Raw genomic sequence first — 13,596 nt, forward strand, 5'->3', positions numbered from 1 at the left:
GTCTAACTAATCTATTAACATTCTTTTCATCAGTTTTCGAATCAGTGGACGAGGGGCACAATTATGATGTGGTATATCTCGACTTTAGCAAAGCATTCGACAGAGTCCCCCATGAAAGACTTATAAGAAAAGTGGAGGCTCATGGCATTAAAGGTGATATTATGAAATGGATTAGGGCGTGATAACTGGACAGAAAACAGCGAGTGAGCATTAACTGCACTAAATCCCTTTGGAGCAACGTCACAAGTGGAGTTCCGCAAGGCTCAGTACTTGGACCATTATTATTTATTATATACATAAACGACATAGATATCGGCGTAGACAGCAACATAAGTAAATTTGCTGATGACACTAAAATAGGACGTGTAATTAAATCTGACGAGGACTCTGCAAAACTACAGGAAGATCTAAAAAAAAATTTCGAATGGTCCGAAAAATGGCAGATGAAATTCAATGTGGACAAATGTAAAGTACTCAGTATAGGAGATGTAAACAGGGAAACCAGATACCAGATGAACAACGATGTTTTTGAGAAATCTGACTGCGAGAGAGATTTAGGAGTAATGATAAGTAGGAATCTTAAGCCAAGTAAACAATGTGTATTTGCTTGAAACAAAGCTAATAAAGTACTTGGGTTCATACAAAGGAATGTTAGTTACAAGACTAGCGAGGTCATCTTAAAACTATATCGTGCGCTTGTGAGACCTCACTTGGATTACGAAGTTTAATTCTGGTCACCGTATTACAGAATGGATATAGAATCCTTGGAGAGAATTCAGAGGAGAATGACAAGGCTAATCCCGGGCATTAGGAACCTTGAGTACAGAGACAGGTTAAGCATCTTAATTTGCACTCCCTCGAGAGAGGCAGAGTGAGGGGCGATATGATAGAGGTGTATAAATGGAAGTCGGGGCTAAAGAAAGGGGACATTACAAAGGTACTCAAACTATCCAACCAGCAGCGAACTCGTAACAATGGTTTTAAATGAGACAAATTTTGATTTAAGCACGAAATAAGTAAAGATAGGTTTGGAAATAGAGTAGTGGACGAGAGGAACAAGTTACCAAATATCATCATTAACTCGAATACGCTGTATAGCTTCAAACATAAGTTGGAGGGATATATGAGCAATAAGGGTTTGGGTGTAAATTGGACTGCCCAGTATGGGCCAATAGGCCCGCTGAAGTTTCCTCCATTCTCATGTTCTTATGTTCATCCTCAACAGCCATATTTGTGAGGTTATCGTTGTCAAGTCTCCAGGTAAAGTGAGGTCGCTCTCTGTGGGGAAATTGTGTGAGGTCACCTCACGTAAAATCTTGTAATCCATCCTATACCCCTTCTCTTAGCTGCTTTTTCAAACTATCAAAGTTTGCCCTTCTGAAATCTGGGATTTTAATTAACTTTTCCTTGCGATTGCCATTAAATTATAATTTAAATCTTACTTCTTTGTGATCGCTGTTACCTACTTCGTTCCCTATGTCGACATTACTAATGAGGTTTTCTCTGTTTGAAAGAGCTAAATTGAGTATATTATTACCCCGGGTGGGTTCTGCTATATGTTGACTTAGGAAACAGTCCTGAACTGTTACATGAAAATCCTTTGATTCAGAGTTATCAGTAAGTCGATTCAATCTATTTGACTAAAGTTAAAGTCGCCTACTATACAGACTTAGCTATGTCTGTATGTCCTGCGTATCTCATCCCAAATAAGTCGCTCGTTAACTCTATCAAGATTAGGAGGTCTATATATATTACTCTTATGATTAATTTTTCTCTACCATCTGTTAATTCTATCCAAATTGTTTTTGTATTCAGTTGAGTTTTTATTTTCTTATTTATTTCACACTTCAGCTTATCCCAGACATAGATTGCTACGCTGCCTCCTTTCCTAATCTACCTATCGGTATCGAATAATATGTAAATTGCAATTTGGTATTCGGCAGGTAACTCGATTTTTTCGGTACATACCAACGCCCTGATTTCATCCATTTTTTCTCATACTTCGACTGTTTGCGAAGTAGACATTTAAGTTAGACGTGATCTGAGTTTTCCCTTTGTTGCGTTTTGGTTTTAACTCCCTGCCTAATTTAGTTTTGTCATAAGAACATAAGAATGGAGGAAACTGTAGCGGGTCTATCGGCCCATACTAGGCAGCCCGTTTACACCCAACCCCTATCACTCATATATCCGTCCAACCTATATTTGAAGCTATCCTGCGTGTTTGAGCTAATGATGAAGTTCGGTAACTCGTTCCACTCATCCACTATTCTATATCCAAACCAGTGTTTACCTACCTTGCGCCTTAATCTAATTTTGTCTAATTTAAAACCATTGCTACGAGTTCGCTCCTGGTTGGATAGTTACTTCCATTTATACACCTCAATCATATCGCCCCTCACTCTAATTTTCTCGAGGAAGTGCAAATAAAGATGCTTTAATCTGCCTCTACTCAAGGTTCCTAATTCCCAGGATTAGTCTCGTCATTCTTCTCTGAATGCTTTCTGTAGTACGGTGACCAGAACTGAACAGCGTAATCCAAGTGAGGTCTCACAAGCGCATTAAATAATTTTAGCATAACCTCTCTAGTATTTTAACTAACACTCCTTTGTATGAACACAAGTGCATTGTTGTCTTGATTTAAGATTCCTTCTTATCCTTACTCCTAAATGGGCTGGCGCTGGTAGAGCGGTACCGCTCTTGCCTCGCATGCAAGATGTCACGATTCGATTCCCGGGCCAGCGGAAGTTGTTTGAAGACTCTCCTAGTCTCCCTGGCCCCTGTTCACCTAGCAGCAAAGTAGGTACCTGTTGTAAATCAAAAGTTGCGAATTCGTATTCAGGGACAAGTTGTTGAAGCTTCCAATAACTTGCTTAGACGTAAAAAACTATTGACTCTTCAGGTTTCTACGCCCTTGACTCTTAAGACTACTGCGCCCTTAACTCATCGGACATAAGGCAAGCATGAGCTTGGCATGCTTCCCTGTTGGGCACTGTGTGCGCTTCACCTTACACAAGGATATAGGGGGGTGCCCAATAAATAAAAAAATTACTCCTAAATCTTTCTCACAGTCGCATTTCTCTATAACAACATTGTTCAGCTGATATCTGGTTTCTCTGTTTGCATTTGTTAGACTTAGTACTTTACATTTGTCCACATTAAATTCCAATTGCAATTACCAGACCAAGCGATTTTTTTTTAGATCTTCCTGTAGTTTTGCGAAGTCCTCATTAGATTTAATTACATGCCTTATTTTAGTGTCGTCAGCAAATTTACTGACGTTTATACATATTATAATTAGTAATGGTCCAACTACTGAGTCTTGGGGTACTCCACTAGTGACGTTACCCGGATAGGATTTAGTGCCGTTAAAGCTTACTCGCCATTTCTTGTCCTGTAGCCCAACCTAATGAAATAGATGCTGCATCTACTTACAAGTCTGGTTGATTGTCCCCCCAGTTGATGTAGGTGCTATTGCCTCCACTAATCCAACGGAAGTTGCCTGCATGGCCCTGAAAAGGATCAAAGAATATATATATATATTTCATTTAGTCCATGTAGCAAGCGGACTTCAACATATAATCAACGACCTCACAAGCCAGGACTCGAACCCTCGACCTTATGCTTGTGACCAGGGATTGCTACCACTGTGCCACAAGGACACTAAAAGCAATCCTAGACTTTGTTATATTTCACACAAAGCCTGTTCATCGTGGGGATTGCCCGTGCCACTTATGTGGTCGGAGTAGCATTTTACCGAATCCAGCTTTGAAACACGAGGTTCCATATATATTTAATATAGTCTATATAGCAATCCCTGGTCACAAGCATAAGGTCGAGGGTTCGAGTCCTGGCTAGTGAGGCCGTTGATTTTTTATATATATATATATATATATATATATATATATATATATATATATATATATATATACAGTATTCAAGACATCTGAAGATGTCTGAATAAAGACGAAAGCTAAGGTACCCGTTGTTTCCATTTTCCCGTGATTTTATCAAGATTTATCTTATCCACGTTTTCATTGTGGATTTACATGAAATATATATATATATATATATATATATATATATATATATATATATATATATATATATATATATATATATATATATATATATATATATATATATATATATATATATATATATATATATATATATATATATATATATATATATATAATAGTAGGCCAACAAAACCCATAAAAGTGTTTCCTTGTATTATTAGTGAACATTTCTACTAAAATTACCCTCTAAATATAACTAATAGTTATATCTTACTAATATGATAAGGTATGGGATTATCTAGGAACAACCATGGATTAACTAGGAGTAATACTGGAACTGAATATATTTAACTTTTCATTCCGATTCGACTAATTCCTAATCAGTAAAAAGAAGGTGCATCATTTATAAACATGTACTGTGTAGAGGTAAGCATTTAAGATAAACTTTAATATCCCAATAATATTGATATAATTAGGCCACATATATTAAAATTATATGGAGTGATGTCATTGAATGTGTGGTAGGGAGAGGGGGGGGGGGATTACTAAATACCATTCACCAAACAAAGGGTGGATGTTCTTGCCACAGCAGTTCGCTTTGTCTAGACTCTAGGGTACCGGTGGTCCTGTGCGCTGCTATTAAGGATGACTCCTGAGAACTGTGGAAGGGCTTTAACAGTCTTTGTAGTTGATACTCTTTAAGGTAACAGTGCATTACTAAAAGGTGTGGGGTATGAGATCCATAAAACTGCAAGAAATTAGGCATTTAACTAAGTGATCGTGATACTAAATTATACCATCTTTGAATCTTGAACCAATGTTTTTTTTTTTTATATGCTCCATGGACCAATTTTATGGCTTATTATGCTCGTAATATCCATGCAGGGCTATTTAGTAATAATATTTATAAATTGTACAAATATCTACAAATATATCTTGAGGATCGATAAATTGTGTCGAATCAGATAAATGCCCAACAGACAAGAAAATAGTACACGATATTTGCTTGGTCAACGACTAACTCGCTCTCTGACTGCACCGGTTTCTTAGCACTATATGAAAGCAAAAGATATTTGCCTTCGTTACCTTGTACGCGTGTGATTGAAAATTGGCGTTAGGGGTAAATGTATGGTTGTCTCTGGTGGGTTTGTTGAATCAAATATTGTCCAGTCAACACGACTAAATTTGAAGCAGACACAAGGTTAAATTCTGCACTGCATTCATTCCCCGTTGACACTAGGTAGAGCCACTAGTTAACAGTTGAAGGTGTGATCTGAACTTCCAAGTATAGTCACAGTCTATAGCTATGTAATGTAGGATGTTAACTAAAAGTAACACTTATGAACCAGTTTGTAGTGTGTTCTAATGAGCTGAGTGTCATTGAAACTTGCACCAATAGGTAATTGCTTATAATTATATATATATATATATATATATATATATATATATATATATATATATATATATATATATATATATATATATATATATATATATATATAACCAGTGATAAGAATACTCAAGAAGTTATAAGGTAATACTGGTACAGTGAAACTACTGAACTACTGAACTGTGTTAGTAACTATTTTGAAGTGTGTGTTATCAGTGATAGTAACTACTCTGTGTTATGTTGACAGTGATAGTAACTATTCTGATGTGTGTTAACAGTGATAGTAACTACCTTGCATTGTGTTAACAGTGATAGTAACTACTCTAGGATGTGTTAGCAGTGATAGTAATTACGCTCGTGTATTAATAGTGGTAGTAACTACTCCGGCGTTGTGTTAATAGTGGTAGTAACTAATCTGGGATGTGTTAATAGTGGTAGTAACTACTCTGGGGTGTTTTAACAGCAATATTAACTACTCTGGCGTTGTGTTAATAGTGGTAGTAACTAATCTGGGATGTGTTAATAGTGGTAGTAACTACTCTGGGGTATTTAACAGCAATATTAACTACTCTAGCGTTGTGTTAATAGTGGTAGTAACTACTCTGAGGTGCTTTAATAGTGGTAGTAACTAATCTGGGGTGTTTTAATAGATGATAGTAACTAATATGTAGTGTGTTAAAGTGGTAGTAACTACTCAGGGGTGTGTAAGCAGGGATTATACCTACTCTAAGGAGTGTTAGCAGTAACAGTAGTAACAGTACTACTCCGGAGTGCGTTAATAGTGGTAGTAACAACTCTGACGTATGTAAGCAGTAAAAGTAGCAACTGTGGAGTGTTTTAGCAGTGAGAGTAACTGGGGAGTGTCAATGGTGGTAGTAACTACCCTGGGCCGTGTTACTGGTAGTTGTAACCACTCTGAGGTACGTTATCAGTGATATTAACTAATCTGGGGTGTGTTAATAGTGGTAGTAACTAATCCGGGGTGTGTTAATAGTGATATTAACTAGGCTGAGGTGTGTTATCAGTGATAGTACCTACTCTGACTTGTGTTAGCTGTCATAGTAACTAATGTTGGGTGTGTTAGCAATGATAGTAACTATTCTGGGGTGTGTTAGCAGTGATAGAAACTACCTTAGGGTGTGTTAGCAGTGATAGTAACTACCCCGGGGTGTGTTAGCAGTGATAGAAACTACTTTAGGGTCTGTTAGCAGTGATAGTAACTAATGTGTGGTGTGTTAGCAGGGAAAGTAACTACTCTGGGGTGTGTTACCAGTGATAGAAACTAATTTAGGGTGTGTCAGCAGTGATAGTAACTAATGTGGGGTGTGTTAATGGTGGTAGTAACTATTTTGGGCTGTGTTAATGATGGTAGTAACTACTCTGAGGTGCGTTATCAGAGATGTTAACTACTCTGGGGTGTGTTAGCAGTGATAGTAATTACTCTGGGGTGTCTTAGCGGTGATAGTAACTACTGTGGGGTGTGTTAGCAGTTTTTTTATTTTATTTTTTATTTTTTAGGCACTCCCCTACATCCTTGTGTAAGGTGAAGCGCAGAAGCGTTTACAGTGCCCAACAGGGAAGCATGCTAAGTTCATGCTTGACTTTATGTCTCATGAGTTAAGGGAGTAGAAGCCTGAAGAGTCAAGGGCATAGAAGCCTGAAGAGTCAATAGTTTATGTCATCAAGTTATTGGAAGCTCCAACAACTTGCCCCTGAATACGAATTCGCAACTTTTCGATTTACAACAGGTACCTACTTTACTGCTAGGTGAACAGGGACTAATGGGGGCTAGGAAGTATGTCCAAACAACTTCCACCGGCCCGGGAATCGAACCCGTGACATTTCGCTTGCGAAGGCAAGAGCGGTACCACTCTACCACCAGCACCCCATGTGTTAGCAGTGATAACAGCTACTGTGCGGTGTGTTAGCAGTGCTAATAACTACTCTGGGGTGTGTTAGCGGTGATAGTAACTGCTCTGGGGTGTGTTAGCAGTGATAGTTCCTACTCTAGAGTGTGTTAATAATGATAATAACTGTACTGACGTGTGTCAGCAGTGATAGTAACTGTTCTGGGGTGTGTTAACAGTTTAACAGTGATAATAAGTACTTTGGGGTGTGTTAGCAGGGATTGTAACTCCTCTGGGTGTAATAGCAGTAGTAGGATCATCATACCTCCTCAGTGAAACCAATCCACACATTGTCTTGGACGTCAAAAGCAAAGTCGGTGACCAGTTGCTGTTCCGTGATGCCCCAGACGGTGATTAGGTTTCCATTATCAATTTTACACTCCAGTTGCCCATCGTGCCACGATTTCTTTTGTGCTGATTTCTGTAATGACACAAAAATTATTAGTGAGCCAGCAACCAGCCAAAAAATTAATAAATCAGTTCGAGTAAGGTCTTTATAAGCCACAATAGGGCAGCGACCAGCCAAACATCGGTAGATCAGTGCAGGTAATGACAATATAAGTAACAGTGAGTAGTAAGATAACACTGTCATCCGCATACCGTTATCTTACTACTATGATTTTTTTCTTTTTCCATTTGTTTGATATTTCTTGTCGTGATGCAGTACAGTGTGAGAGCTGACCTTATAGTTTACCTTTTGACACGATATCTGCCTTATCCTCTAGCTCTACCTAATGCAGTACACTGGTCTGTCTTCTCGAAATTTATAGGGATTCTTTACATTCAACATTTCATTGGTAATGCAAGGAGATATCTTTGAAACATATATGATTTCTCTTATAACAAAATGGTTGTTAGTTATATTTACTACTTTTATAGACATGACATTTCTTGTTAAACTTTCAAACACATATGTTTTATTTGTGCACAAAGTCAAGTATTTAATCCAAGGTATCCATCACACACACACACACACACACGTAAAAAACTCAAATAAGGACATATCCTCATATTCACATACGGATTTCAACCTGGTTTCTGTTGCAACTGTTGTAACCTAGGCTATCTACGATCACCAGGTGCATGGTGTAAGCCTGTAAAGGAGGAAGGTAACAAAATAGAAATGATAATGAGAAAAGCAAGTATAAAAGGACGGTCAAAATTGAGTATTGTCATGGGTTGCGTTAGGCTTACCCACGCAACCAACTCCAAAGTTTGTTTTACTAGAGATAAGACGCCCGGCGAGGCATAACTGGGACATGTATTTCAATTAGTGTATGTTAGCCAGCCTTTGGGGGGGGGGGGCAGTGAAACAGTGTTGTGCTGTTCATCGCTTCACACCCAAAAACCTCATTTTTAAGTAGTATCCCCTGAGCCATGGCTTAGTTAAGAAGTCGTCTTGACTCTCTCCCTCCTGAAAGGGGGCGGGACACCACACCACACAGAGTCCTCCACCGCCACTCCGTCCTGTGAACCGTCGTCGACACGAGACTAAGTGTTAACCTAGGTTGCTATCCCCGTGGATATATCACGTGTGGATGCCTGGTTGCGACAAGAGCAATCCAGCCTGACCTATCAAACCAACAGTAAATGGTTAATTAATTCACGCTTACAGAGCTCTCCTGCACGACACCCGTCTACAGTGACCGTGATCGACACGAGACTAAGTGTGTTAACCTAGGTTTGTTATCCCCGTGGAAATATCACGTGTGGAAGCCTGGTTGCGACAAAAGCAATCCAGGCTGGTCTATTACACCTAAATGGTTAATTCAAGTCACGCTTACCAGTTCTCGTTGCCGCGACAACCGTCTACAGTGACTGTCAGTGACGCGAGACTATGTGTGGTAACCCAAGAGTACTTTTTGTTATTATGGCCGTGGAAAGAAGTTCTTGTGATGAAGCCTGGTTGTAACAAAAGCATTCCAGGCTGGCAGTAAATGTACCCCTTGAAGAATTAAGGCTCTGTTAGGTGATACCCATAGTAGAGTAATCACATGTGTCCCCAAGTTGAAATTCTCTTTTAGAAGATTAATTTTATTACAGAGTGAACGTGAGTGATTCATATATCCATGCAAATTGTAGATCATTGTATGGAAGCTTGACAAATAAATGTAAGTGCAATTATCTGCCCGTATCTGTGATCCTATATTATTATTACTCAAGGTAATGACTGATTGGTTATGACAAAGTAGAACCAATTACTGAGATAGATGTTGGAAATTAATGGAATTCATTAAATCATCATTTATCAAGTATAAATCATGGAATGTCGAGTGGCGGAGTGAACTTCTACGTAGATACACCATAATCTCCTGTAAGTAACCAGTGTGAAGGTATCGAACTCTACGGTAAGAAATAAGAAATACGACATTTTATTATCTGTATATAATATAATCCACTCCTACTACCACCGATAACACCCAAAACCATGACAAGTATTTACAGTCAAATCCGTGTTTCTGACTCAAAATTGCTTCGTCCTGGACCGTATGGTTAAAAGTTAGGAGCAAAATTCGGTGTCATAAAACGCATGGGTAAACGTAGGTTTTTTATAAAATAAGCAAGATAATTTCACTAAATATATCGCTTTACTTACATTCAACCATAAATAAATTAGTAATTCAAATATAACAATGTGAATACTTTCTGATTTAGCACTATCTTCTCTCGCTACCCAGCTCCACCTCCCAACGTACACTGCCTAACCCCCAACTTCGCTTAGTCTTAGCTAGTGTTGCCTGTCAGCCAGGGAAGTTATTTTAGTTCCTTTCAAATGTATCTGTTGCTACGCCATCTCCAGTTTTATTATATATTTAGGTATAGGATAGATAATTTACCAGAGTATTTTTTCAGAAAGTAGGTGTTGTATCCTTGCTTTAGTAACTTATCCACAAGTAACCTCAGTCTTTTATGAAAACCTTATATTTAGTGCGGAGTTTACGATAACACGTAAGCTGATATATGAAAACACCCTAACTTTGTATTATTCGGATGTATCTATATAAAAAACGGAAATTAACTCTGAAATCTGAAGTTCTTGCGTTTATTATATAATTTTGTCAAAATATTTCCATTTACTATTTCAATTTGGTTATCCAAAAATGAAGCATTTCTATTTGATTAATTTACTCTGCTTAATACAAGTTCACCGAGAAACACATTTTGCGGCTGTTGAAAAAATAACGCCATCGATATATATTAAACATTTGAGTCATATTTTGCCTGCACCATATATTGTTGGTGTGTTCTTCTGCATGTAATTTTACTTATAATAATGAAAGAACAAGTCGGCAAAATTCAGGCCAGGGTCTGTTCACGTGGATATACCAATATTCTGTTTCAAGATCAGATCCCCTCACTTAGAATAAGTTATTTATCAAGATTTTGACGCAAGTTGTGATTGACTTTTCATTACATTTTCGAGTTGGAAAAATATTTGTTAATGATAAATTCTAGAATTACTGTAAATATGGTGAGGAATATTCGTTTATATGGCATTCAACTCGCAAGTGCTAACTGAGTTTGCTTGTTTTTTGTGTCTCATTAATTTGTTTAGTAATTGCTAAGCTGCTAGCTATTTTAGTAACGCAAACGGAGGAGCAGATAATGTACCGTACTTGACTTTGATCGGGTTTTTTTATGAAATTTAAGAATCCAATAGATAAAGGAAGCGGTTTGACGTTCAATTGGAATTACAATGTTGACAGAGCTAAGAAAATTAATCTGGCGTTGTGTAATGTGGTGTTCACTTTCATCTCGACCAGTGGTTCTCAGAGTCCCAGGTCACATTCCTCCCCTTGCGATCCCAGATTTCCTCAATTCCTCCCCATTTTGAATTGTCATCTAGTAATATTTTCACCATCATACTTTCACAGTGGTAATTATTGAAACAATTTATGAAACTAAAATGCTTTATTAATTGCCATCAAATGAAAAAATAAATCCTTATTTCAATGGATCATAAGACTTCCATTTGATTTAATACTCACTTTGGCCTGCGTGCAGAGAAACTAAACTAGAAAACCGAGGAACAAATCCAGTTAGTTTTGCTAGAAGGTCACCACGCTCTCAAATGTTGAGACGTACTCGATTTTTAGTCAACATATCCGTAACAGCACTAACGGCACATTCAACCAAGTATGTTGTTGGGATGGTCAAAAGCACTTGCTGAGCCTCTGTAGCTATTTTTTTTTATATTTGGCAACAACTTGGGGATCCAGCCACATGAAGTGTTGTTTTGAAGCATGGATCGGTTTCATACTGTCATCATTTTGCATGTCCATTAGCTCGTCGATCTGATGAGACTCCATTTTAGCCAGGCAGTCATTATTTTCCCAGTTAAAGAGAAATGGCTGAGCAATCCAAGAAAGGAAGTTCATCTGCTTCAGATCAATGAATCTTTTCGCTCAGGTCATCATGGAGGTAGGAGAGGTGTTCTGAGATTATTTGTAAGACATTTTGTGATGGATCACATTTACTGAGATGTGGGAAGTGAGAGAGGTTATTTCCCAAGACCTGGGCCTTCAAAAAACCCAGTTTACTGATAAAACCAAACATTTTGGTTTTGCAATCCATGAGAGTCTTCTGTTCACCTTGCAGTTCCTTATTTAATGCATTTAATTTACCAAAAATATCAGCAAGATATGAAATCAAGGCCTTGGCTTCATTGGATTTCATGAACTGGAAGTCCTCACGATCTCTACCAAAGTCCAACAAAGTATCATACAGGGCAATAAATCTTTCCAGACATTGCCTTTTGATAGCCATAGTACATGGGTATGGAGGAGCAGTCTCACATAATTTTCACTAATGTCCTTACAGAATTCTTTGAACAGCCTTCAGTCTTTCGATGTGCTTTTATCAGATTTACCACTTTTATTACCATCTTCATTAATTCATCCAACGTAGGACTAAGCCTAGCAGCCGCCAAACTCCCTCTGTGAATAATACAGTGAACAGTCATCATATCAGGATTATCATCTTTCAGAAGTTTCAGTACTCCCTTATGTCGTCCCATCATTGTTGGTGCACCATCCGCAGCAGTGGACACAATGTTACTTATTGGAATATCGTTGTCTGTCAGGTACTTCCTTACCACGTTATAGATATCTTGCGCAGTGGTGGTGGTTTTCAAAGACTCGCAAAATAGCATCTCTTCCATGAATTTTGAATTGTGCTGGAACCTTGCATAGGCAAGAAGAAGGGCTTCACTGTCATGGACTGTTGTTTCGTCGAGTTCCTCCCCTGACTGAAATTCCTCCCCAATTCCTCCCCTGGGAGCCAAGTGCCTCCCGTTTGAGAATCCCAACGTAGGTGTTACTATTTTCACCAAATGTGTCAGTTTAAGCTGTTTTAAGATAAAAAAATTTACTGGTGGCAATCTTCGTTTCACTCTTTCCTGGTTAATTAAATTGGACAACACTGTATAAATTTGCTTCTTAACGATATGTCAATTGAAAATCTTAGCTTCCCTACAGTTTGCTCCTTTACTAAATAGATTTCAAAGATTTATATTTTGGACTATACATAGAGTAGGTCCCCAGTGACTACATACCTGTGGTATTCGTCCTTGACAAGCAAATTTTTACAATCATTTCTACCTTCTTCAGCTGCCCATTGTTCAAAATTAGCATCCTGGCTCGTATGTCCATAATTTACAATTTCCTTCTTCCTAACTGGTTTTGTTTACGGCACACACAAATACTCAACTACTACTACTACTACTTTTTTTTAATAATGACCTCACACCCTTCTCTCACCGTACATTGGAAGGAAGGTCGGTTCTACCCTGACATCACGACAGATTTCCTTCAACATATTTCTGTGGGATCCCTTACTTCGTCATGCCTCATGCATATGAAGCTCCCTTTCTTGCACACCATGGCGTGATCTACGTCATAGGAAGAGCCACACACGCATTGGGAGGGCAAACCTTCTACTGGCCTACAGTACCTTAGAGCAATGGCATCTGTAAACTCTTGTTTATTAAGACTGAAACCATTTGCCCTTATCGGTAACGTAGTTAACCAGTTCGAGGTGCCCACCTCCTGCCCTATACCTTTTTATCACTTTGGCTGTGTCGTTCTGTGGTCCACCTCGCCTGTTGCGCCCTGAGCTATTATGTGGTCGGTGAGGGCTGCCGTGACCTTAACTGAGTTTTGATGTTCAGTGGCAGCAATCTCCCCTGGATTGGTCAATCCCATTCCTCCCAGTCTCGATGGTAGTGCAAGGAGTGATCTTTCTGCTGGGGTTAAGTGAAGATGTTTCACTAATTTGGGAA

General features: G+C 38.4%; 1 protein-coding gene across 1 annotated transcript in view; it reads right to left on the reverse strand.

Moving 5' to 3' along the window:
• Positions 1 to 13,596, reverse strand: part of LOC121867235 (macrophage mannose receptor 1-like) — a 259,604-nt gene that overhangs the window by 154,231 nt on the left and 91,777 nt on the right. Inside the window, exons 6-7 of the mRNA XM_042367087.1 lie at positions 7,582 to 7,737; positions 3,433 to 3,509 (exon numbers count right to left, since the gene is read on the reverse strand). Of these exons, the coding sequence (XP_042223021.1) occupies positions 3,433 to 3,509; positions 7,582 to 7,737 (233 nt within the window). The remainder of the gene's footprint in view (positions 1 to 3,432; positions 3,510 to 7,581; positions 7,738 to 13,596) is intronic.

Source organism: Homarus americanus, unplaced genomic scaffold (assembly GCF_018991925.1).
Source record: "Homarus americanus isolate GMGI-L3 unplaced genomic scaffold, GMGI_Hamer_2.0 scaffold6317, whole genome shotgun sequence".
NCBI classification, from domain to species: domain Eukaryota; kingdom Metazoa; phylum Arthropoda; class Malacostraca; order Decapoda; family Nephropidae; genus Homarus; species Homarus americanus.